The following is a 27,756-nucleotide window of genomic DNA, read 5'->3' as shown; positions in this document are numbered from 1 at the left end:
TCATTCTTTGTCATGCCACCCTTGTTCTCACGAACCAATTTTGTGTTGCTTAGTATGCCCTTGTAGTACTTCTTTTGTGCATTTTTTATCTTGAGCCCAACGATCGTGAGACACATCCAACATTGCTTGTTAACCCTATCTAGTACAAGAATATTTAGTCTCTCATTTGCCTTAGGCCTCCCGAGTTTGTGCTTTGAAATATCAATGCCCTTAATTTTGTGGTCATCCTCAAGATGACAACATTTGAATCCTCTTCTCATAATTCGTATTTCTTCTTGAACAATCTTCAAAAACATGACATTGTCGGAACACCTTTCCATTTACAAGCACTACTTCCTCAAAGTAGATATTGCCCTAATGGTAAGTCAATGATTATTTCTCAAGACAAATATATTATTTTGTTATTCCCTATTTCCTATTCATGGGGCCCAAGGATTCAACTTTAATTTTTTATTCATTGAATTTACTCCTCTTTTAAAGTCATTGGCTGTTGGTTTCAATTATTCATTCATGTGTGAAATCTCAATCAGTCATGTTTGGCACCGAGCAATATAATAAACAAGGATGCAAAATCATCAAAAATACTTGTGACTTCAAAAGAACCATATGATGTGCCCTACCTGTGATTCATGCTCAAGTGCAATTGCAATAAACAACACAAGTTGTAGATTGTTTATCGGATGGCATGTTGCTTCTTCCCCCATTGCTCTTGCCTTCCTTTGCGATCGTCGTGTAGTCCGGGTTGCTCTCCCTTTTCCTTTCATCATTGGGCGACACTCGGACCTTTGGGACCTTTCAACTCGTATCTTATTGTGGCCCCAACAATCTGCAGGTAACACCGACGAGATCTTCGGCGGGAGGAAAGCCTCGGTCACCGTTCCATTAAGCCAATGGAGACTGGACCAATGTGATCTCACTTTGACATTGGCGTTCCGGCTTATAGAGAAGAGATCAAGGCCTTCTCCAACCAAGAGTTACACCACCATGAAAATATTGCCATCCACCACTTTCTCTAGACAACTCGACTCTACTAGTTGGAATGCACCGTTTACGAAAGCTTGGTAGAAAACACGCAGCTCAGCTTTATTTATGTGTTAAGTCTGTGGCGTGGATAGGAAAACGGACAGGCTTAGGCGCGGACTCAAGGCTATGGTCTTCTTCTATGGCTATGGGGGTGACGGCCTCTTAGGAAACAGGCGAAGCAGGGCTACGGGGCGGACTCAAGGCTATGGCATGGGCAAAGCAGGGCTCACGGCTATGGCGTAGGCAGAGGCAGGGGGCAAGGCTATGGGACAGACTGTCTCCAAGCTATGGGCGGGCGGGGCAAGAGAGCATACCCTAAATCGACGAGTAATCTTAGGACTAAGGGGCGAGAGGGGCAAGAAAGCATACCCTAAATCGACGAGTAATCTTAGGCTATAACAAACTGGATGGCACTATTGTTCAACCCCTTTTATGTGCATACCCTAAATCGATAGGACTAAGGGGCGAGCGGGGCACATACCCTAAATCGACGAGTGATCTTAGGCTATAACAAACTGGATGGCACTATTGTTCAACCCCTGATGGGTGAACAACAAACGGTGTGCATGCCGAGGTGTGCCGCGCCAATTGTACGGTGCACATGCCACCTTCCTCTTTGGCCATCCAATGACAACAGCAGTGTGCAATGCTTGCCCTTCAAGCTCACGCTCTGGTTCAAGTACAATGGGTGTCATGGACATCAAAAATTGTGACTCAACTTGCGACGCCCAGTTTTGCCAAAGCTGTGTAGGGTGTTCACTCCAATCGACTAGCTTGTGGGGTTAGTCTTGCAACTAGTTCACTGCCTACAAAGTGGCCGATATTTGGAAGGGTGGTACCCGGGTGTGTGCGTGTAGCCGGGTGAAATTCCCGTGTGCAACTAGGAATGGAATAAGACCCAATGAAAAGAAAAAAGAAAACCACCATTATGGCCTTTCATTTTCATCTTTCTTAGATTTACTTTGTACTGTTGTCATAATTTCATACGTGGTGCCAGAAGGGGGTTTGGCAGCTCACAATTAGAGAATTGGGCTACAAAACTGGGTAACAAGCTGGCTCCATAAAAAACCAACAAAAATTTGTATGAAAAATAATTGTCAATTCCTAGATGGTTTCTCAAATGCAGCCATCAGTTGCTTGAAAACTGGGCTCAGAGCATGAAGATTTAGGTGCTTTACAGATTAGCTCCCCATCTGTGAAAGGGAGGGGATCATGGCCACACTCATTTCCAGCACCACAAGCATCTGCTGGGCACAGGAAGGCCTTTAGTATTCCTTTTAGTTCACATTCAGATTTGTAATGACAAAATTGCAGAGAGTTGAATCAATCGTCTCCCAAATTACACAAATAAGAGACTAGTCAGAACTCTCTTAGAACTCCAGCTTTGTAAAACTTGATAGGATACAGAGACAAAATGGTAAAAGCATGACTGAAAACTCTCACTATCGTAGTAGCATCATCGTGGTTGAACCACAAGCTTTGTGTTTAGCCCCAAAACGTCAACACAAAATTTCATGCTTATGCTTTGAATCGCTTAAAGGTGGCCACCCGACTACCTCCTCTTATGAACTACCCTTATTGTACCGCCAAGATACTTCTGTGCACTCGGGCTATAAGAAATGTCAAGTCTTATCCGGTTTTTGAGCCTGTCTTAAGGGCAACCAAGTTGAAGATGCCTGCCCTTGCCCTTGCCCTTTGACAAATTTTTCAAAGGTTTCCTCCAGCGCCTGCAGTTGTGCTGAGACTTCCTGATCAAAGACAATTACAGTATGAGCAACCCATTATTCATTAAGTCAGGCAACTACCCATGGTTCACAACATGATCTATGCATGACTGGCCCGGCCGCACAAATAGTATGGTGACTACATAGTATGACGGGCCCTGCACAAATTACTATGATAACTACATCATGGTAACCTTTCTCTATGTATCATGGGGCCTGCACAAACAATATGGACAGTAACCTTTCCTCATGACTTACACATGTATGATCCATGTATGAGGGACCTGCACAAACACGACGGTGACCACACCATGGTAACCTTTCCCACTACACATTAGACAAGATAGCAAATATTTATTTTCAAAGTTCTTGTGTTGAAAAGCTGGAGAAAGATGCCTCAATCTCCTTCCTGCGCACTTCCTCTTTCCGAGCTTCTGATCTGGCACTTCTTTGTACTTCAAATATCACAGCACCCACCCCCACCTATTAAACCTCAAAGCAGGTGTATTAAACAAAGTCCCAATAACATAATAATTTATTTATAGAATAACATATAGGCAGAGGGTTACCGAAAACACAACAAGCTCTCCAAGTAAATCTGAAACTGCCTGCACTGCCTTTTCTGGATCCAAGGGTTGGATCTCCACATTTGTCGCATGACCATATATACGCCTTTGTAGAGTTACAGAGAACTTGTGCTGTGCCTGTGCCATACAACATAAAGTCATCTCTCAGATGCCATAGAGATGTGCCACCACAGGAGATGGACATTGCTGCACTGTACACCACTCAGGAGGAGGATGACATCTTATGAGCTTTGTTGACTCTCTTCAATGTATATGTGGACCCGTTTTTCTTTGGTAGATGTTTCTCTTTCCATGTTTCTGACATCCATTATTCATGGATCATATGTACTCATTCTTAGTCTCATTAACCCTTAGGATTTTTTGTAGACATTTCAATAAAAACTCTCTCTCTCTCTCTCTCTCTCTCTCTCTCTCTCTCTCTCTCTCTTTTGAGAGCTGGTGCATCTGAGGATGCCATAGGGATGTTCCGCCACAGGAAGTGGATATTGATACACTGTACACCATTCAAGAGGAGGATGACATCTTCATCGTATATATGGACGGGTGCCCGTTCTCTTTGGTAGATGTTTCTTTTTTCATGTTTCTGACATCCAATTACTCATGGATGGTGTTAGTCTCACAGACCCTTTGGGTCTTCGTAGACATACAATACATTCTCTCTCTCTCTCTCTCCCTCTCTTTCTCTCTCTCTCTCTCATACAGGGTTGATTGACTTTTTATTCAGCTCTCCCATATCCCATCACTTATTGTACCCTATACCTGACATAGTAGGATCTAGATTTTTCATCTTGTATAATCTCAGGAGTCTGAGATCTTAGCTTTCAGTTTTCAGTTTTAGTTTACTGTTGCTTTTTCTTATTTCATCCAAGATTTCATGGACACTATGTACACATCATTTTGGTCTCATAGACCCTTTGGGTCTTTTGAAGATGTTAATATAACTCTCTCTCTCTCTCTCTCTCTCTCTCTCTCTCTCTCTATCTCATACAGGATTGATTGACTTTTTATTCAGCTCTCTCTTCGTAGACATACAATACATTCTCTCTCGCTCTCTCTCTCATACAAGGTTGATTGACTTTTTATTCAGCTCTCCCATATCCCATCACTTATTGTACCCTATACCTAGTATAGTAGGATCTAGATTTTTCATCTTGTATAATCTCAGGAGTCTGAGATCTTAGCTTTCAGTTTTCAGTTTTAGTTTGCTGTTGCTTTTTCTTATTTCATCCATCAAGATTTCATGGACACTATGTACACATCATTTTGGTCTCATAGACCCTTTGGGTCTTTTGAAGATGTTAATATAACTCTCTCCCTCTCTCTCTCACTCACAGTGGGAAGTGTTGCACAGAGAACCCATGGCCACCTCACCTCCCATCACTAGGAACACCAAAAGAGGTGGACTATTTTCCATTGTGAAGAATGTGATACAAGAACTTGACACCTGTGTCGGTGCCAAAACTGCACACCGCCTTAGTTGCATTGAAGGACATCCTCAAGCAACATGATGAAAAATGGAAAATTTTGAAAAAATGAAGCAGAAAATGCCTACTCAGATGCAGATTGACCTGGATGCCATACACAAAAGTTGGAAATATGAAATGCATATGCACATGCAGATAAAATTGCAAATGATGAAGGATGTGATGCATGCATGCTTAAGGACTGAAATGGATGTAATGCAGGCAGCTTGGAAGGCTGACCATAAATGTTCAGACTGCATTCCGGAAGGAGTTAGAGGTGCTGAGAGATTCAATGGGTAAAGGGCTAGAAGAGGGCAAAATAGGTGTCCAGGCTTCCCTCACACGAGGTTGAACAACTGAAATGACAATGGGGGAAACCAAAAAGTGATAGAATGTGCAGCGGAAGAAGGGAAAGTTGAAACTGAAAGAATGTGCACAACCGGAAGCAATGAACATGAGAGAGAGAAAGATTGCAGGCAAGAACTGGGCTTTATTAGCTTGAGGTTACAGAGTACAAGAGCCAGCAAATAGGGCAAGGAATGATATGATAGAATGAATAAAGGGAGCACCTCTTATATACTTGTGCATGAAGCAGTCGGCTGTAGGAAAACAGGCCGACAGCTCCACGACAACATAAATAGAAGGATGCAATATCTCTGCATCTTGAAGTATGCAAAAAAGTCAGAAGAAAACTGATAACGAAGGTGCGACCATGGACACCTCAGCATGGCCAGTATTGAGTACACCTCGGAAAATGCACATGTCAGCTTGTTGTCTTCAGAGAACATAATGCCACTATAAAGAGCAAAAGAAAATCTGCTTGGCTCCAAACTCAAAGTAGAACTGTGAACACATCACATCCAATAACCTCGAACAAATGAACATGGAACACATCCTGTCCATAGTCTCTGCTAACCAATAGTTCTGGAACTCATCCGAACCATGAAGGAAACTTGGTTGATCCTAGAACTCATCCGAACCATCAAGTGAACTTGCCTGTCTTTATACTTGGAACTCCGACACACGGTACCCATGCTCTAGATTTAATATAAGAGAGCTTTTGAAAGCCCCCTCTCCCGCCCACAAGCCGTTTCTGGAAGACAGCACGCGGGGGAATGCCCTTAGGATCAGAGCAGGACACCAGTCATGTTCTCTCCAGACTGTAAGGCCTTGGGAGAGCTGGGGTTGTCACTAGACGAGTCTGTGTCAGTGTCGTGTGACTTGTCTTTGCCCTTCTTTGAAGACTTGCCCTTGTCCTTGGCTTTGCCTTTGTCCTTTGACTGACAATCCTTTGACAAGTGGCCTTTCTTCCCACACTTGTAACACCCACTCCGAACTTTCTTCTGCACCGTCGAGAGTGCCTGATCAAGTCCAATAGATGATGAAACTTTCAATTTCCCCTGAGAAACTAGGATGGATTCCTCTTCCAAGAGGAGAGTACACAGATCATCAAACTCGAGGGAACGTGTTGTGATTTGAACCCGCAAAGCTCGGGAAACCATGTCATAATCTGCAAGAAGCCTGATGAGGAGGAGAGCAGCTAACTGAGAAGAGGTCAGGGCAGTACCCATTGCCACTAATTGGTCATGAATTACCTTAACCTTCATCACAAACGACTGCATGGAAGTCCCTACTATAAACTTCAAAGAAAAGAGCAGACCCAATAGGTTGACAGACCGCATTGTAGAGTCCCGTGCATATAGGTCTATTAGCTTTCTCCAAACAGAAGCAGCACAATCCAATGTTTGCACGGCAGGGGAGACCTCTGGTGAGATGGCTCGTACAAGTGCAGAGTGAGCTTTTGAGTCTTGATTCTCCCAAGCTGAAAGTTCAGTGAGAAAGGCATCCTCCTGGTCCTGAGTCCACTTCCTAGAGCTGGTAGGGTGTTCGGGCTTTCGTTCGTGGCCTTGAACAATCTCCCAGAGACCCTTGTGTGTGAACCAGACCTTCATCTGTAGCTTCCAGTGATCATAGTTTGTACCACTGAGCTTGTCCTCCTTGTTCGTGCAGGGGGGACCCATGTTTGCCTCAAAGAAGCTATGTCTCAAACAACCTCGTCCTCCTTGTTCGTGCAGGGGGGACCCATGTTTGCCTCAAAGAAGCTATGTCTCAAACAACCTCTGTTGCTAAGCAATCCACGTGCTCTCCACAGGATCCAACTAGGGACTAATAGCCCCCTCTGAAGATGCAGGCTGGACAGCAGCAAAAGAAACGCAAAAACACACCACCGGGAACCTCCTACCAAAAGAGGGAGGGGATCTTGGAGGGAGAGGAGCTGATGTGCCACTTGTCTGATGCACGTACTGAATCTACAGCTAGAACTCCTCCACTTGCCTCCGTAGAAGAAAACGTAGCCTGGGGGCTGGCCGACAGCAGTTGGAGAGCTTGTAGAGCAAAAACACAGCTAAGAAAGAGAAACACAGCCACTGTTTTGAAGGATCTACGGCTTGGAGAATCTAGGGAAGCAGAAAACGTAGAGGAACAGATTGTGCAGCAGCCAAAGCCTAGGCGAATGATACCATGAAAGAATGTGCACAAGCGGAAGCAATGAACATGAGAGAGAGAGAGATCGCTTTATTAGCTTGAGGTTACAGAGTACAAGAGCCAACAAATAGGGCAAGGAATGATATGATAGAATGAATAAAGGGAGCACCTCTTATATACTTGTGCATGAAGCAGTCGGCTGTAGGAAAACAGGCCGACAGCTCCACGACAGCATAAATAGAAGGATGCAATATTTTAACAGAAACACAGGAGAGAGAGTGAGAGAGAGAGAGAGATGGAGAGGAAACACAAGTGAGACCTGCTCTCAATATCATCACCAAAAGGAATACATGTCCCGAGCAAGAGGGGAGAACCTTGTATGTGAGGAAATGCAGCTAGACAAGCTAGGCAAGCAATGAATAATGAGGGAGGCATGCCGGCTATATATATACCTACATGAGGGCAGCCCACTGGAGATAAAGTCCCTCCACGATTGGGAAAATACCCAAGACCATAAAACGGGGAATAAATATGGGTAAAATATATGTGAGGGGTGACCAGCCCCTCTGACTAACATGGTCAGCCCTAGAGGCTAAAATAGGACACCAAATAGGAAGCCAGCAAGGAGGGGATGATGTCTAACACCCCCTCTCAGCACCGGATGCTGAGTGAACTCCAAGAAGCCAGAGACGCCGTCCTCGATCAAAGATGAAAGACTGCAGAAACAAGTACCAAGAAATCTCCACAAGCAATCTCCTTAGCAACTCAGCTACAAAAGCAACAGAACAAGCTGCCAAGTACAGTGCTCCTTTGGAAGAAAACAACCAAGTAGGTTGTGACTTGTTGCTCCAAACAATGGTTCCAAATCCCCGAAGTCAAATGTCATGTATCCAACCCGCAGAAGGTATGAAAAACCTCATAACCAACCAAGATCAATCCTGTATATAATCAATCCTGGGAGAAGCAAACTGCTCCTAAATAGAAACCTCAAAAAATAGAGTCAATCTTCTCCAACTTTGTACCAAGAGTAGCCAAATGTTGTATAAAAGCATCCTCTGAAAAGGTCGGCATCGCAAGATGTAAAGACTCTATAGAAAAGATTGAGTCCATCTGCTCAAACTCCATAACATGAGTTGCCCAAAGCTGTACATAACTACACACCACTGAGGTGGGCATCGCAAGATGAAAGGACTCCACATCCCCTTGTGAAAAAAGATATCGTTGGGCTGATATAAGCCCAACCTGATTCTGATCCAAAAAACTCTAGAAGTACCACTGTGCCCCAAGCACGGTTAGCAAACCACAAATCCAAAGCATCCCACTGGGTCCAAAAAAAAAACATCCTCCAAAACAACAAGCCTGCAGAACTGGCAGGGGGAGAGGCATCACAAAGAGATGCAGAGATAGACTCCTCACAATGAGGAAGGGAAGCAGGAATATAAACTGCAGTGGTAACAAAGTCCTCAAAAGCATCACAGACAGCAGAAGACTGTTCCAGAAGTAGAACCAGATCCCAAGAATCAGCGACAAATAAATGATCCATGTGAAAGGATCACACCGCAAAGGGCAAAACACCCTCCTTGTTCTGCAAACACTGCAAAGAACACAAGCTTGGACAAAATAAACTCTGCTCAGGATCTCTGAAAAGATCACTGCTCTCCTCCAAAATATGTAAACTCTTGTCATAGAAGAAAGTCTCCACAGATACAAAACAGCTCCCGAAACTAATCCTCAAGTGAAGTAGTTGGAGATAGGCCCTCTCTATGTATAGAAAACTCCTGTGGGAAGCAAAACGCAGCCAAAACACTGCTATCCAGCAAAAAATAGCACTCCACCGCCAATATAAGGCAAGGAACATGTAGAAACCGGGAAACCGTGTAGGCCAGGAACAAAACACAGGTATAGATGCTCCAAAATCAGCAAAACAGTGACTGAAATCTGAAATTCAGAATCCTCCTCAAGTACCAAACTGCCTCCAAAGCCACAATCCAAACAAGAAACCCCCTCTGCAAGTGATCTATGTCCACTGGAGAAGCAAACGCAGCCAAACAAGGGGCTACAAACCTGAAAATTTAGGTCGACCAGTGTCCACACCTCCTATGAGGAAAAACGCTGAAGAGAAGGTACCTTCGGGTCCAACAGATGAAGCCCAGGTGAAGGTAGAGCTACCAGCAAGATCAGTTCAAAAAAACGCAGTAACCATGGATGCAAATCTGAAAACGCAGAGGTAAAAAGGGGCTGTAGAATAGGCTGAATATGGAAACGCTGAAGCCTTAGATCAAGAACTGCTGCAGAGAACAAGTACAATCCGGGGGGGGGGGGAGTGGATGGCACAAGATAACCAGAAGGGACAGGTAAAAGGGGATGCTAGAGAGCTCCAAGAACAGGGCCAGGGAAAGCAAGCCTAAACAGGCCAGAAACACAGCCTGTTTGGGACAGGAATGTTGCTGCCCAAACCTGGAAAAAAAAGGGCAAGTTTGCTGTCTTGAAAAAAACGCCCCTGTCAGGCTGCCTAGAGGCTGCCAACTCATGCCCTGATGAAGAGGGACTGCAGCCCACTGCATTGGGGATGAATCAGCCCTTGAAGAATTGAAACGCAAGCTTCAACGCATGAACAAAAACGCAAATATGTCCATAGGCAGAAAAACGCAGATCTGTCCATAGGCAGAAATCAAGAGGTAGAGGAGGGAGCATCCAAGTGGAAACACAGGAGAGAGAGTGAGAGAGAGAGAGATGGAGAGGAAACACAGGTAAGAACCTGCTCTCAATATCATCACCAAAAGGAATACATGTCCCGAGCAAGAGGGGAGAACCTCGTATGTGAGGGACTACAGCTAGACAAGCTAGGCAAGCAATGAATAATGAGGGAGGCATGCCGGCTATATATATACCTACATGAAGGCAGCCGACTGGAGATAAAGTGCCTCCACGACTGGGAAAATACCCAGGACCATAAATCGGGGAATAAATATGGGTAAAATATATGTGAGCGGTGACCAGCCCCTCTGACTAACATGCTCAGCCCTAGAGGCTAAAATAGGACACCAAATAGGAAGCCAACAAGTAGGGGATGATGTCTAACAAAAAGGAACTCCAAGAAGATATTGCAACAACCTCTACGTGGATAGAGGTTGTGAAGAAGCAAAAATCAGCCGCTTCACAAAATGCAGTGATGAATGCCACACTAGAGGTAGAAATATGCCAGAAATAGAAAGCTCTTAATGTGAGGGTGACAGGATTTCTAAAAGGCCCTACACCCAAAGCTGAGGGGATCACATTGTGCCAAAAAATGGGGATCATGGACACCCCCATTCATTGATGCCTGGCCGGTGGTTAGGAGGGTGTCACGTGCACCCTGCACTGGGGTACATAGTGACACACTGGCATGATCATCAATGCAACATTTTGTACGGAAGTGGTACTTTTTCATAGGAATATTTGTCGTGCACCATGACCCCATTGTGAGCCCTCAGTCTAGGGACAATCAAGCACGAGCTACGTAGATCAGTCGCTCGAGAGTCGGTCCTCTTAACCCACTTGGAGAATTCATTAGGTAAAGCATGTAGAAGGCAGCGTTAGCAGCAGGTCTTGCATTAGACAGCATCTAGGTCATGTTGGCATACCCATGGGCTAGCCAGCCAAAAGCTAGCCCATGGCTGGTGGCTCTGTCAGAGGCCTGGTCAAGGGCTATTGACAGCCCTGACCCTCTATATGAGGCAGCCGATAGCATATAGGGATAGCATACCCGTCGGCCAGCAGGGCAGCCATGGGTCTCATCTCCAGCCTATCTTGGGCTGTGTGCAGTCACCCAGCGAGCTGGCAGCATGTCATGTTCAGTCGCCATTGTTTTATAGCATTTAATGCTATTATTTGGCAATTTTGTCCAAAAGGGAACCGGCCAACAGCAACAACTGGCCGACCAACAGCCTTTTGGCATATAAAAGCAGTCGCATCATTCCTCATTTAATCATTCAATCTTCAACAAAGTTCAGCAGCAGGTCCACCGTACTGTCCTCCGTCGAACAGAACTCTAGCAAGATGTCATCAGCAAACGATCTGTTCACGAACAAAGTGCCTCTGGATGACCATGGGTTCCTCCAGTGGAAGCCCAATCTTGCAATGCAACCTCTGCAACACGAGCAGCATCACAAGCAGCCCGGTACTCTGCCTCTGTCGTCAACAAGGCAAAAGATGACTGCCTCTTACTGCTCCATAAAACTGCTCCTGGGCCTGAAGTAGATCTCCTCATGTCCGGATCTCCTCCCCAAACTGAGTCACTCCAACCGTGGAGTCGGACTACATCAATCAATCCCCCTCCTGTGTAAAAAGAGTCCATGATCCTTCGCATGTCGCAAAAAACACAAGATACGCAATCCTGCCTCCCAAAGAGTCATCTGTGAAGGACTTGGGCTGTTAGGGTTACGGTTTGGAGGTACAGCAAACACAAGCGTGGAGAAGCAGAGAGAGAGAACACGACTCTTGTGTGTATTCAGATAGATAATGTGAAGTACAATAGCCACATAATAAAGTGACCTAAAGAGATGTGTTCACATGTCCGGCCATAAAATGTGCCTGCCAAGTGGACCAAAACACTTATAAACTGTTTATAAGTGTAACTAAGCTAAACTGGGGGAAAAAACCTCCACTAACTGAAGTAAAAAGTGCCTCTTGTGTGTATTCAGATAGATAATGTGAAGTACAATAGCCACATAATAAAGTGACCTAAAGAGATGTGTTCACATGTCCGGTCATAAAATGTGCCGGGTGGACCAAAACACTTATAAACTGTTTATAAGTGTAACTAAGCTAAACTGGGGGAAAAAACCTCCACTAACTGAAGTAAAAAGTGCCCCAGTAATCTACTGATGATCACTAACACTCCTTTGGGTGCATACACAGCATAAAACCCAACAAACCCCCCTGGAGTGATATGTGATCACTGTACATCATCCATCAAAAGGAAACAAATTCAAAGCAGTGCGGAATGCTTCGAATTTCGGACGTGGTAATGCCTTGGTGAAGATGTCTACCACATTCTGATCTGTAGGACAGTAGATGAGACTGATATCTCCTGCCTGGAGTCTCTCCCGAACAAAATGATAGTGAATCTCAATGTGTTTCGTGCGAGCATGAAACACAGGATTCCTGGCCACAGCAATGGCACTCTAACTATCAGTATAGATCATAGTTACCACGGAACGTCGTTCCGCCTTCCTGGAATGCCGGAACGCCGTTCCGGGCGAAGGCACGTTCCCGGAACGTCGAGACGTTCCACCCAAATTTTTTTTTTTTTTTTTTTTTCGGAACGTCCCAGAAATGTATGTTCATGTCTTGGGGGAGCAAATATTATGAAGCATATTTGGCTATCCGTATACAAAAAGTTACATTTTTTTGTGTCATATGCTGACATGTCATATGACGTGGCGTTCCGCGACGTTCCCGATCCGCTCCCGTTCTCGTTCCCGCTCCCGTTCTAGCATCCGACGTTCCCGGAACGTTCCCGATCCGCGGTAACTATGGTATAGATAGGTGTAGGCTCCTCCACTGAAATATCCATATCAGTCATGAGATGACGCAGCCAAACACACTCAACAATAGTAGTGTAGGCTGCTCTGTACTCTGCCTCACAAGACGAAGTGGCCACTATGGTCTGTTTCTTGCTTAGCCAAGAAATGCATGAAGAGCCAAGAAAGAAACAATTTCCACTAGTGGAATGTCTGGTATCAAAATCACCAGCCCAATCTGAATCACTGTAAGCGTATAACTGCATGTCACCCCCCTCAGGATAAAGCAATCCAAGAGACAAGGTACCCTGCAAATACCGGAATACATGCTTCACAGCTTGCCAATGTGACAACCGCAGGCTGTGCATGAATCTGCTCAACTGAGTTACGACGTACTGAATATCTGGCCGTGTAGTACACAAGTAAATAAGGCATCCAACAGCCTGAGCATATGTAGTGGCATCAAAGGAAATACTGTCATCTTGTAGTGACAGTTTCATCCCAGGCTCCATAGGAGTGCTAATAGGCTTGCAATCCTGAAATTTAAACTTCTCTAGAAGTTTAGCAACATACCGAGATTGCAACAACCCAATGCCTCTGTTATCCTGCACAAACTGTATGCCCAAATAGTAGTGTACAAGCCCCAAATCACACATGTCAAATGTCTGTTGCAGTATCTCTTTAAAAGCTGCAATTTTGTCATCATTTGATCCCATGAGCAAGAGATCATCTACGTAAAGACTGATGACCAGCAGATCTGTCTCTTCTTTCTTTACATACAAGGTGGCTTCTGATGGACTATTCACAAATCCTTGAGTGAGTAGGAAAGCATCTATCTTTGCATACCAAGCTCGTGGAGCTTGTTTCAAACCATACAAGGCCTTTTTCAGCCTGCATACTTTCCCTTCATGACCATGTTCTGCAAAACCTATGGGCTGATATACATAAACTTCCTCCTCGAGGTCCCCATGTAGGAAAGCAGTCTTTATGTCCAACTGGTGAACAACCCAACCACGATGTGCAGCCAATGCAATGACACACCTAAGTGTCGACACACGGGATGTAGGAGCAAATGTCTCCTCATAATCAATCCCCTTCTTCTGTGCATAGCCCTTTGCAATGAGACGGGCTTTGTACCTGTCAATGGATCCATCTGCATGTCTTTTCAACTTATAGACCCACTTGGTACCAATTGCTTTCTTGCCTTTGGGCAGATCAACCAAATCCCATGTTTGATTCCTTTTAATAGAATCAAGCTCATCCTGCATGGCTTTGTTCCAATGCACATTATCTCGTGCATCCACAAATGAATCAGGCTCATCATCATCCTGTAAACTGGCTGCCATAACCATATTCAAATCCATGATGTGTGCATGCTCATTGGTCCGTGTCTCCCTACGAGTACGACTAGCAAGAGGACCCTCTAAATGGCTGTCCTGTAATGTCCTCAAATACCATCTAGGTATGTGTCTAACCTGTGGTGGTTGCGAGACGACCTCCCACCCAATCTTCCACCCCAATAGACCTGAGGACCATCGCATAGAGTTGGTTCCTGGTTCGCGGCCTCCCAGCAAGTTCCCCTATTGCCTTTCTAAGGCATTGGAGAGCGAGCTAGGTAGCAATTAGCCCAGCTACTCCGGTCTAGATTTATCCGATCGTTATCCTCCCCCTTTGCCGCTCCCATTCTGTTTGTCCAAAAGAAGGATAAGTTTGCACGCTTATGTGTGGATTACAAGGCACTCAATAAGCTAACAGTTAAGAATAGATTCCCCATGCCCAGAATAGAGTACATCCTCGAACAACTCAATGGTGCAAAAATTTCCTCTACAATAGATCTTAAGAGTGGCTACCATCAAGTTCGGATCTTTGAGGCAAACATTCCAAAACTGCCTTCAAGACCGACCGCGGCCACTACGAATTTGTGGATATGCCCTTTGGACTCACCAACGCACCAATGCCGTTCAACAAAATGACAGTTAGAGGGTTAGTCAAGGGCTATTGACAGCCTTGACTCTCTCTATGAGGCAGCCGACAGCATATAGGAACAGTATACCCCTGTCGGCCAGCAAACAGGGCAGCCATGGACCTCATCTCCAGCCTATCTTGGGCTATGTGCAGTCAGCCAGCAGGCTGGCAGCATGTCATGTTCAGTCCACATCATTTTATAGCATTTAATGCTATTAATTGGCAATTTTGTCCAAAAGGTAACTGGCCGATCTACGTTGTTGCACAGGCACTAAAGCATAGGCCAAGCAACCAAAGACACGCAAGTGACCAATAGAAGGACCAAGAGGTCTTCGGTTCAGAACCCCACAAGGTACTTTCTCAGCGGCATCACATACTGGTAGATAAAATGTGCCTACAGTGGGCACCTATGTTGGAAAGTCATCTCCAAATGGACTCATACCTAGGTCTATTCATGCTTGTACATGCCAGAGGCCTTGCATCTGCATTTAGTCTACCTATTTTTATGGCACCAATTCTGGTGATTTCTAGCATTTTTAGGCTATTTATGATTATTTTGTCCACTTTGCTGCTATCGGCCTATTACAGCAGGCCGACCTGCTCCCCTAGGACTATGTAAGGCCTAGCTACTTTCCTCATTCAAACATCTCAGGTTTCTACTAAAACCTGTCATCATTGGCTATTGCAATAGCCTATCTGCATCTTGTAAGCACCTAAGGGTTTCCCACTTGCTCTTATTCAGCAATGAACTCTGTTTCCAGCCATCTACTTGGGCATTCTTTCTACGTTTTTCATTTTCTTTCATGGTATCAGAGCCCATGTTCTATTTCTGGGATATTTTTGTGTGAAAGTGGTCATACCCCGGACTAGTGGTAGAACCCTACATCAGTGTTTTCTCTCCAGGAGCTTTAGAGGGCTGCGTTTTCTACAAAGTGGTTGCGTTTTGCTACTGTAGGCTGCGTTTTCTGCAGAGCTTCTACGTTTTGCTGTTACTAGCTGAAACCCTCTTCATAGGTGCTAAGGATAGGAACCCTGAGATAGTCTACTTCTTCTATTTTCAGATTCCCACCCTCCCTTCCCTTTCTTTCTTCTTACTCTTGCTGTCCACAGCTTGAGAGGAGGTACTTTGCTGTTTTTTTTACAGCCCACTTGAGTAAGAGAAGGATTCTTTGTCAGAGGACAGGGCTATTGGAGTATTCTCTCCTCCCGTTACTTCTCCATACTCTTATGCACTGCAACAGTGGTGCTTAGCAGGTTGTCAGCAGACCACCTAAGACAAAGGAGGATTATTTGTCTGCAGACATGGCTTCAGGAGACCACTTCTCTACAGCCATTCTTTCTCCTATCTCTTCTCCCGCTCCATTGCAGCCTAGATCCCCTGCTCCCGCCACAGGTGTGGCTCCACAGATTTATGAGGCCCTACATCTACATTTAGTCTACCTATTTTTTTGGCATCAATTCTGGTGATTTCTACCATTTTTAGGCTATTTATGATTATTTTGTCCACTTTGTTGCTGTCAGCCTGTTACAGCAGGCCGACCTGCTCCCCTAGGACTATATAAGGCCTAGCTACTTTCCTCATTCAAACATCTCAGGTTTTTGCTAAAACCTGTCATCATTGGCTGTTGCAATAGCCTATCTGCATCTTGTAAGCACCTAAGGGTTTCCCGCATGCACTTATTCAGCAATAAACTCTGTTTCCAACGATCTACTTGGGCATTCTTTCTGCGTTTTTCATTTTCTTTCAACCTACAGTAACTACGGGAGGATCTCGGGCCTAGGGCTAGTCGGGGAGGGAGGGGGGGTGCATGGCTGAGGTCATGGAAGCTAGGAAACCAAGGAAGTGGGCAATATACCATGATTCTCCAGATGATCATCACGGATAGACACCCCACATGATGGTGTCGGTCCTAAGAGACCAAAGATGCCTTAAAAATGGCAATTTGGAATTGTAATGGAACTCTTTGGTCAGACATAGGAGGCACACACAGATAGAGATGTAGTCTTTATATAGAAATTCACCAAAGCCTTGAGCGAGGGCTACCTGATGTCACAGGATAAGTGTGGGAATCATCCTTCAAGAAATGAACACGCACCACCATTGGACGGGTACATGGTTCAGGGGGGTTGGCATGCCTCTTTAAGCGCCATATGTGACAGATGCACAAAGTGGTAGGATGGGATGGGGAAGCATGGTTTATGTGGATGCAACCCGACTTGGGGCTGGCCGACCAGCCCATGGGGCCCATAGAGAGGCTATTGGCCTAGTTTCTTCTGGCCGACTGCATGCCCATATATAGCACCCGTGCCCCCCCTCACAGTTGTACCGGATTTTGTGTATATAGCAGAGTTTATACAGCGGTTATCTCTCCAGCACTTCTGCATTTCTTTTTTGCTCTGTTTTTGTCTCATTTCCACTCCTTCGAACATCTACTTCGAGCCTTTTGTTTATAGATGAGATAGCAAGGTGATGGCCATGTTCTCTGATGATATCTCCTTCCCAGCCTGAAGAACCTCCTGCTGAAGAGCCTAGAGTTTGTTTATATGCTCTCGCATCGTTGAAGACTTTGCAAGATTCATCACTCACATCTGCACTTCCAAGGAAATTCTCTTCATGGGTGATACCCGATCATACAAAGAAGCCAAGTGCTGCCAAACCCTTTGAGCCAGCGTCATGTGTTTGATATGATTGATCGATTGGGGTGTGCTATTAAGAAAAATGAAAGAACGCACACGGGCATAGACACGATCCCACAAGTGTGCCTGGGCCTGGGCCTCCTGCTCTTTCTTAGTGGACGGTGAAAGTTCCTCCTCTTAACTCTGGCCGTGGGACTCCAGCCACGATGAAATCAGCCAAATCAGAAGACTCCAAGACAGACTCCATCATTACCTTCCAAATGCCATAGTTGTTCTTGTCCAATTGTCGGTCCACCGGAAACGTCGGGAGGGTGGGGATCTTCACATGTTTCTCTACCATCTTGAGCAAATCTGCCATCTTGGGGGTTCACATGGTCTTGTGAAGGGAGCGTGGGTGGGGAAAAAAATATGAAGAAGAGGTGGCTGTCCAGCAATGATGCCGCCTTTTACCTTCTTCTCCACGTCCCGTACAGCCCAAAAATACTCCAATCAGCACCAAACGCAGCAGTCCGGAATGCTTTCACTGTCTCCAAAGCTTCAAGCCACTTGGGGCTTTGATACCAGCGACCACTTGAGTGGTTCAGTCTCTACGGTCCTATGCCTTCACTGGACTCCGCGGAGAGCGCCCCACTGGTGTTTCAGGACCACGCACAAACAGGCGCTCTTGTACTAACGCCTGGCTCTCCCGATCTCGGCACCTTTGGACCGTGGTTCTCCAAAAGCTTGGACTACCCGGCACCGAACAGGTGTTAGCCGTAGAGAAGAATCCTTTATCAGATTTACAACAAAGTTCTTTACTTAAATCTGAATTCACTTACTTGTAGCTCGCAGATGGATGACCAATACCCGAGGTGTCTGTGTGCAGCTACTAGTGGTGGACACCAAGACATAGTAGCCTGTCGAGGAGGATGAGGAGGAGCTGCCTGTGTTGAAGGTGCAGCCACCTAGGAGGTGCAAAGCCACCTGTAACCGACTATGGAGGGAAGGTGTTGTTGGGTATAAAGTCCCAGTTTCGCGACCTTGATCATCGCGTAGCTCTTTTCGAGAGCTTCGCGGCCATATATTTACTTGTACATTTGGCCCCCATTTGGGCCTTGTAACGGCATTCTTTGTATTTGGTCCGCCGGGCGCCCCATAAGTTGGGCGCCCGCCCATACCCTTGTATCACTATAAATACGAGGTCTCCCTTGAGCCTCATCAAGACAATCAAGATATTCTTGAGCATTGTGTGAGTTCTCTCTCTCTCTCTCACTCTCACTCTTCTCTATCTTCTCTGCACTTCCTTGGCTAAAGCTCTTGTGTTTGAGTCATTCTCTTCCAACAACTGGTATCAGAGCCATGGAGGGAAGCTGTATGCAGAAGCTATGGAGTTAGAGGTGTCTCCCACCACTTGACTACGGGATCGTCTGCGTTTTTCGCGTCAAACACCTCCCTTTTATCATCAATCTGGTGCGTTTTTTTTAGAGTGCTGTTTTTTTTTAACGCAGGAGCCTCTTTTGCGGTTTTTCTTGCTCTTCCCTCTCCTGCGTTTTTTGCTCCACTCTACGCTGCCCTTCTGCTGCGTTTTCCTCTCCCCTGCTGCCCCCTTTGCTGCGTTTCTGCTGCTGTGCTGCTGCAATCAGCAGCGTTTGCTGTCTTGTTCTCTCCCTGCTGTACGGCTGCCTTCTGTACGGCTGCCATCAGCAGCAGCCAACGCTGCTGCCAGCAGCCCCACGACCACCAGCAGCAGCGAGGGCTGCAGCCAGCAGTCCCACGACCACCAGCAGCAGCGAGGGCTGCAGCCAGCAGTCCCACGGCCACCAGCAAGCAGTCTGGGCTGCAGCCAGCAGCCCCACGGCCACTAGCAGCAGCCGACGCTGCCTACAGCAGCCAGGAACTACGAGCAACCCCCAAAGACAGCAACATACTGCCCCTCGGGTTTACATCGACATCCGGTGATACTCTTCCGCCGTCTCCTTCACTTGAAGTTGTTTCATCAATCTACGAGCATCCTACAGTCAACCCATATCTGGTACATAACATCTTGCTATTGCTTACTTTCTGAAGTGTCAGTTTGATAAGTCATGGCGTCTACAAGTGATCTTAAGGGTCTACTAGAGATTAAGAAGTTTGCAGGCACTGGGTTTGATCTTTGGAAGGTGAGGATTCAGAATATCCTCTATCTGCGGGAATGTGATACTGCACTTGAGCAGTTCAAACCTGCTGCTATGACAGATGATGAATGGGGAATCCTGAACAGAAAGGCCGTTGCCTATCTCCAGATGGCTGTTGCTGATGAGGTTCTTGTAGACCTCAAAGGGCTGACAACAGCCTATGCCGTCTGGGAGAAGCTGAGAAGCACCTATGAGATCACCACGCCAGTGAACCAGGTACATCTCATCAGGAAACTCATGAATATGCAACTTGATGATTCTAAGAATACAGTAGAGCATATTACTGCTTTCACAGGGGTGCTTAATCAGATGCAGGATTCTGGATTGCCTGTTTTTGATGATAAGTTAAAAGCTATCTTTTTGCTCACTACTTTGCCTGACTCTTGGGTAGCGGTTCTGCAAATGTCTCACGAGGGAGGACGGCCAAGCGGGGAAATACTACTACCAATTCAAAGGGTAGAAGCAAGAGCAAGGGCCAGCAGTCTGATGTTACATGCTACCAGTGTGGTCGTAAAGGCCACAAGAAGCCAGATTGCAAGTTTTACAAGATGGAGCAAGACCGGAAGAAGAAATCCAGTCATTCAAATGACAAAAAGAAGGAAAAAGAGAGTAATTCCAGCAAAGCAGAAGAGTTCGAAAAGGACAAGAGCAAGGCCAATGTGGCCTCTGGTGTTGTCATAGAGGAACTGTCTGACTCAGATGATGTGCTATGTGTTTTTTCTGCTAATGCTCTTGATGTTCATAACTTGCATGTCACAGAACCAGATGTTATTCATGCCTTGATGTATGAATCTGATGTGCTTTCACAGACTTGGATTATTGACACGGGTGCCTCTTTTCATGTAACTCCTATCAAGGAGTGTTTTGCAACTTTCACTGCAGGCTCCCGAGGAAAGGTGTTCTTGGGGAATGATCATGCTTGCAATATTGAAGGTATGGGCACCGTGAATTTGACTTTGCAGGATGGTAGTGAGTTTGTGCTGCCAAATGTGAGGTATGTGCCTGGTTTGAAAACCAGTCTCCTGTCTGTGGGCCAGCTTGATGCCTTGGGATACACGGCCATATTTGGAAATGGCACATGGAAATTGACCAAAGGCACAAGGCTGATTTCAAAAGGATGCAAGAAAGGAACATTATATAGCCTTCATGGTCAGGCTTTGTCTGGTAAGTTTATTGCTTTTGCAGAGGTACGCTCCCACATGGAGCTTTGGCATAAGAGACTTGGCCACATGAGCCAAAAGGGTCTCTCCATTTTGTCCTCCTTGAACAAGTTTGATGCAAAAGGAAGCAAGCTTGATTTTTGTAATGATTGCTTGTATGGGAAACAGAATAGGAGTTCTTACTCCTCTCGTGCCTCTCGCAAGGCTGAAAAGTTGGACTTGGTCCACTCTGACGTATGCAGCATGCCCATTAAATCTAAAGGTGGTTCAAAGTACTTTGTGTCTTTTGTGGATGATCACTCACGAAAAGTATGGATCACTTTATTGAAATCTAAGGATGATGCTTTTGCTGCTTTTCAAAAGTTTTATGCATTTGTTCATACTCAAACTGGAGTGAAGATTAAATGCTTACGCACTGACAATGGGGGTGAGTTTGTTAGTACTAAATTTCAGAAATTTTGTGATGATAATGGCATTAAGAGGGAACTTACACCCCCTTATAGCCCCTCTTCAAATGGTGTGGCTGAAAGGTATAATTGTACACTGTGTGAAAGAATTCGATGCATGCTGTCCACAGCTAATCTCTCTCAGGATTTTTGGGGAGAAGCCTTGAAAACTGCAGTTCATGTTTGCAATCGATCTCCACACACAGCTTTGAAAGGTGGAATCCCTGAGGAGGTTTGGTCTGGCAAACCGTCCTCATATGACCACTTACGCATCTTTGGTTGTGATGCATATGTGCATATCCGCAAGGAAGACCGGAACAAGCTTGATGCTAAGTCCGAGAAGGGCACCTTCGTTGGCTACGGTGATGAAGGTGAGATGGGCTACCGTGTGTGGTTGCCATCAACCAACAAAGTGGTTCGCAGCCGGGATGTTGTATTTTACGAGGCAAAGCTGCTCCGTAATGTTTGTGCCTCTCATGGTGATCAGAAAAAGGTCAAATTTCAGCAAGGGCAGCCACCCATTGATGCTGAAAATAAGCCCCAGGATGCTTCACAAAGGGCTGAACATAATGAGTCCGTGATATTTGAGCCAGAAGAGGTTGGACAGCCGCTTCATGCTCCTGGAGGTATAGGGCAGCAACCCCTATATGCTGAAAATCAGGCTGTTCGTGAAAACCCACAGCCTTTTGATGCTGAAATTATGATTCCTCCCGATATTGACCCCCAACCAGCCAATGATCATTGGGTACGGAGGTCTACTCGTTTTCGGAGGGAACCTCAGCGTTTTGATCCCTCTTTGCAACATGTTTTGCTTACAGATGAGGGTGAGCCTCTTACTTTCAAAGAGGCTAAGTCTTGTGAACTCCGAAACAAGTGGGAGCATGCTATGCAGGAGGAGATTAAGTCTCTACATGCAAATGACACTTGGGACTTGGTTGAGTTGCCCAAAGGAAGGAAGGCTATTCCTAACAAGTGGGTGTACAAAGTCAAGACAGTTGACGGCCAGCCTAAGTATAAAGCTCGCCTTGTTGCTAAGGGCTATGCTCAGAAGGAAGGGATTGATTTTCAGGAGGTCTTCTCCCCTGTGGTCAAAATGACCACCCTTCGTGTTTTGTTTGCTCTCACTGCTGTTTTGGATTTAGAACTGTATCAGATGGATGTAAAGACAGCTTTCTTACATGGTGATTTAGATGAAGAGCTGTATATGAAGCAGCCTGAAGGCTTTGTCATTCCTGGCAAAGAACATCTGGTTTGTAAGCTGAAGCGTAGTCTCTATGGGCTGAAACAAGCCCCGAGGCAGTGGTACAAAAAGTTTGATGCTTTCATGCTTAACCAGAAGTTTAATCGTAGCCATGCAGATCATTGCTTGTATACTAAAACTGATGCAGATGGCAGCCCAGTGATACTTGTGCTGTATGTTGATGACATGCTTCTTGCCGGGAAGAATAAGAGCGTTTTGGAAGCTCTTAAGAACCAGCTGAAGTCAGCTTTTGCTATGAAGGACTTGGGTTCAGCAGAACATATTTTGGGTCTTCGGATTAGATGGGACAGAGCACAGAATTTGCTTTTCCTCTCGCAGGAGAAGTATATCCAGAAAGTCCTTGATAGATTTAACATGGTTGATTCTAAGCCTTTGGGTGCTCCATTGCAGCCCTATGTTAAACTATCCAAGGATGATTGCCCAAAAGATGATGATGCAGCCAGTACTATGCGTGGGATCCCTTATGCTTCTGCTTGTGGATCTCTTATGTATGCTATGGTTGCTACACGGCCAGACATTGCTCATTCAGTGGGAGTAGTCAGTCGTTTTATGTCCAACCCGGGCAAAGCACATTGGGATGCTATAAAGTCTATTTTGAGGTACTTGAAGGGGACACAGAAGAAATGCCTTATGTATGGTAAAGGTCCACTTGAGGTGCAGGGTTATTGTGATTCAGACATGGCAGGTGATTCTGATACCCGCAAGTCTACTAGTGGGTACATCTATACTCTTGCAGGTGGTGCTGTTTCTTGGTGCTCTAGACTCCAGAGGATAGTAGCACTTTCTACTACTGAGGCCGAGTACATCTCCGTCACAGAGGCTTCTAAGGAGGCCATTTGGTTAGCACGCCTTGTCACAGAGTTTGGATTGCCAGAGAGGGCTCCGGTCCTTGGTTGTGATAGCCAGAGTGCCATATACCTAGCTAAGAATGCCATGTTTCATGCTCGTACCAAACACATTGATGTACGGTACCACTTCATCAGACAGGTGCTAGATGATGGTTTGGTCAGTTTGGTCAAGATTGGCACTCATGAGAACCCTGCAGATGCTCTCACCAAAAGTTTGCCAAAAGCACAGCTTGATATGTGTCTACAGCGGGTGGGAGTTACATAGCTTAGAGGAGCTTCACTGGCCCTTTAAGTGGGAGGTTGTTGGGTATAAAGTCCCAGTTTCGCGACCTTGATCATCGCGTAGCTCTTTTCGAGAGCTTCGCGGCCATATATTTACTTGTACATTTGGCCCCCATTTGGGCCTTGTAACGGCATTCTTTGTATTTGGTCCGCCGGGCGCCCCATAAGTTGGGCGCCCGCCCATACCCTTGTATCACTATAAATACGAGGTCTCCCTTGAGCCTCATCAAGACAATCAAGATATTCTTGAGCATTGTGTGAGTTCTCTCTCTCTCTCTCACTCTCACTCTTCTCTATCTTCTCTGCACTTCCTTGGCTAAAGCTCTTGTGTTTGAGTCATTCTCTTCCAATAGGTGTAACCGCCTGCAGAGAAGCACAGCCGTCTGTGAGGTGGTACAGAAGTAGCCGCCTGGCTGCACCCGCTTCTGGGGTGGCTCAGCCTCCTGGGAAATAGAGGGAGCAGCCTCCTTTGAAGAGGAGCAGCCTGCTGAAGAAATCACAGCCACCTGCTGTGTGCAGCCCTCAGCTGTAAAGGTAGAGGAAGCGTAGCCAGAAGAGGCAGGAAGTGCACAGTCGACTGTATGGGCAGAGGAGCATAAACGCCGCCACCAGCAGAGGGCACAGCCGCCTGGCTGCAGCCTGCGCCAATGCAGAAGAGGGCAGCTTGCTGGAGAACAGGCGCAGCCACCTGCAGCAAGTACAGCCGCCTGTATGGGTAGTGGGCAGCCCGCTGGAGAACTAGCGCAGCCACCTGCAGAAGGTACAGCCGCCAACAGAGGTGGTACAGCCGCTATGCAGAGGAGGTGGAGATGGCGCACGATTATGTGTGTGCAGCCGCCTGGTGGTGCAATCACCTGAGAGCCAACGAGCAGGAGATGATCGCTGGCTTTATGCTTTAGGAGAGGAGTGGTCGCCTTCTTTAGTAGAGATTGGAGAAGAAGTTCCACGACCACCACAGCTGGCCGACTCCCCAAGGTTGCATGGGGGCGGCCAGTTTCTTGGTGTGGTGTGGGTAGGTGACCATGCACCCACCCCCACACACACTTAAGGGGCTAAGTGTGGCTCCCCACCTTGGCCCATATGTGGGTGCCCATAATGGGTGCCCACTTTTAAGTGAATGTGAACTTACAACCTTATAAAATGAAAGGGTAGAATTAAAACTATTACACCAACAAGTGCAATACACTTACCACCTATTCACACGCAACAAAACTCGTCATCAGAAGACAGAGCAAACTTCACGACTCACTATAGCAGGCATCCCCGCTCAGTAAGTGACACGTCAAGCAAGCAAACACAAAAATACAAGTCATGCGAAAACAGTTTCAAACATGCAAAACATGAGTGCATGTGCAAATAGTATCATGGACATATCTCCCGTTCATGGAACAAGTACACAATATCTGTCGGGCACAAAAATGGCACGACATAAAACATAAATCCTGGTCTTCCTATGGAGTGACAGTCCCATAGGTAAAACACAGTTCCAGGCACGAGCCTCCCTATGGAGTGACAGTCCCATAGGTAAGACACGGCACAAATACTCACTCTTCCATGGCGTGACAATCCCATGGATAGAACACAGTCCAGGTCATACACGGGTGGCACCAGTCTGGCTCCCGTCCATACGACACCATCCTGCTAACACACGGGTGGCACCAGTCTGGCTCCCGTCCATGTTAAGCAAAAATGCTGGCCTCTTCACATGAGACACTGGCCTAGCCTCAAGTGAACGAGACACAAAACTGGAGATGGACCAAATGGTCGGCCAATTGGTGACATCCCCCCGGGCTTCTAAAGAGTTGTCCTCAACTGAAAAGCCTCAAGATATGCCTGCAACAACTGTGGGTGGTCAACAAAATAATCCTCATTTACCTACTTTGCATCAATAGGCAAATAATTTTTGAACTTCACAAGGCATCTCCTGGAAAGCTTTCCTGCAGGTAGCTTTCGCTCCTTGTGAAAAACAATCTGTTCTGGTTGGAGGATCTCCTCAAGCTCATCAATCTCTGGCGGATCTTCTGTGATAGGCTCGTTAGGATCTGGCCCCACATATTTCCGAACAAGACGCACATGAAATGCGTTGTGAATCTTCCAATGACTAGGTAAAGCAAGCATGTATGACACTTCATTGATCTTTTGAATCACCTTGAAGGGTCCATAATAGCGAGGAGATAGCTTAGGATATGATCCTTCTCGTCCTGGCCTCTTCCGAAGCCTAGCCTTCTCAAATTTCAGCAAAACCCAATCACCTTCTTTGACTTGCATGTCCCTTCTATGCTTGTCAGCAACCATTTTATGCTTATCTTGTGACTTTGCAATGCTGTCCGCACCTGAGCAAAGGCTACATCCAAGTCACGAACATATTCATCAGCTGCAAAAATCTCATCCTTTGTACGAAGGATGGGTGGCAAAACCACTCTGCCATAAATAATCTCAAATGGGGCCTTTCCCGTGGAGGCATGGATCGTATTGTTGTAGGCAAACTCAACAAGTGGAAGATACTTCTCCCATGCAGTCTTTTGATCTGCCACATAACATTTCAACAGATCCAACACGGCTGAATTTGCAGCTTCACTTTGGCCATCCGTTTGGGGATGATAAGCTGATGAAAACTCAAGTTTAGTGCCCATGTTATCAAATAAAGCCCTCCAAAAGAGGCTCGTAGTCCTGGGATCTCTATCCCCAACAATGGATTTAGGCATACCATGATGCTTGAAAATGTTAGCAAGAAAAAGCTTTACCATATGATCAACTTTGCAAAAGCTTTCTCATATGCTCCAATTCAGCCCTCATTGCATCAGGCTCTTCTTCTTGCATGACTGTCTTTCCTCGAGACAGTTGTCCCTTTGAATCACTATCATTTACCCTTTCAAAGGGCTTGTGCCTTCCTCGTAGAGCATCAGAACCATGCGAGGCACTTGATGGGACCCTTGAATTAGGCACTTCCAAAGGGTTGCCTTGGCTGTCCATTGTGTTAAGTGTGCTAGAAGCGGGGTGTCCACAATCCAATACACAGGTTCGTTTCCCCACTAAGAAGAGGGAAACAACCGTGCTCTGATACCAATGAAACCGATCCCGTCAAGTGGGAATAGACTCCGTTGGACACACACATGCGTAATAGCACAACTTGCGGGCCGACCCCCCCTCAATATATGATATATTATTGGGAGTATTTAACTCCATGGGTTCAATGAACCAGATGATGTCCATGTACAAATGAATACAGTACCAAACAAAAGGCTCGAAGTAGATGTTCGAAGGAGAGCGACCACTTGAGTGGTCCAGTCTCTACAGTCCTGTGCCTTCACTGGACTCCGCAGAGAGCGCCCCACTGGTGTTCCAGAACCACGCACAAACAGGCGCTCTTGTACTAACGCCGGGCTCTCCCGATCTCGGCACCTTTGGACCGTGGTTCTCCAAAAGCTTGGACTACCCGACACCGAACGGGTGTAAGCCGTAGAGAAGAATCCTTTATCAGATTTACAACAAAGTTCTTTACTTAAATCTGAATTCACTTGTAGCTCGCAGATGGAAGACCAATACCCGAGGTGTCTGTGTGCAGCTACTAGTTGAATGGGAGAAGAGATTAGGGTTAGAGTTCATTCATGTGGGAGACATACACAGAGAGAACAAGGGAGAGAGAGAGAGTTGTGGGGATAAGTCAACTCACCAAGATGAGTGTGTGACTCCCCTATCACACATGTATATTGCACTAGTACACATAGTGCACTTAGTACATTAAAAGTACTAAGTGTACTATGTACTATAACTTATGGGCTTGTACACACTATAAGGGTGGGCATAATGCCTTTACCCCAACAACCTCCCACTTAAAGGCAAAGTGCCCTTAAATGAAGGAAAAGAAAAATCAGCATGTACATGATAATATACAAGGCCATATCAAGGCTGAAACTGGCCTCATCCAACGCCCATCAAGCGTCTGCAATGAGCAAACCGCTCCGGAGGCAAACTCTTTGTCAACAGATCAGCCGGGTTGTCATCCGTATGAATCTTAACAAGCTGAATTTGCTTGTTCTCTATCACCTCTCTGATGAAGTGATACTTCACATCCACATGCTTCGTCTTTGCATGAAAGACAGGGTTCTTTGCCAACTGGATGGCACTCTGACTCTCACAATGCAACAATGGAATATCACCTATATAGCCCAAATCAACCACTAACCGAGATAGCCATAATGCCTCCTTGCAAGCCTCT

General features: G+C 46.0%; 1 protein-coding gene across 3 annotated transcripts in view; it reads right to left on the bottom strand.

Annotated features, from left to right (window-relative positions):
• Positions 1 to 1,927: 1,927 nt before the first annotated feature.
• Positions 1,928 to 27,756, bottom strand: part of LOC147633307 (OPA3-like protein) — a 38,410-nt gene continuing 12,581 nt past the window's right edge. The window contains exons 2-5 of one of the 3 annotated variants that reach the window (XM_086806353.1): positions 3,317 to 3,451; positions 3,144 to 3,230; positions 3,006 to 3,031; positions 1,928 to 2,771 (exon numbers count right to left, since the gene is read on the bottom strand). In XM_086806353.1, the coding sequence (XP_086662479.1) occupies positions 2,675 to 2,771; positions 3,006 to 3,031; positions 3,144 to 3,230; positions 3,317 to 3,451 (345 nt within the window). In that variant the 3' untranslated portion in view covers positions 1,928 to 2,674. The remainder of the gene's footprint in view (positions 2,772 to 3,005; positions 3,032 to 3,143; positions 3,231 to 3,316; positions 3,452 to 27,756) is intronic. The other 2 variants (XM_086806352.1, XM_086806354.1) reach the window with 2 other exon arrangements.

This window comes from Cibotium barometz, chromosome 12 (genome assembly GCF_041138505.1).
Source record: "Cibotium barometz isolate CiBa-2024 chromosome 12, ASM4113850v1, whole genome shotgun sequence".
NCBI lineage: Eukaryota > Viridiplantae > Streptophyta > Polypodiopsida > Cyatheales > Cibotiaceae > Cibotium > Cibotium barometz.
The sequence above is the reverse complement of the archived record's forward strand: the minus strand, read 5'-3'. Positions and strand labels throughout refer to the sequence as shown.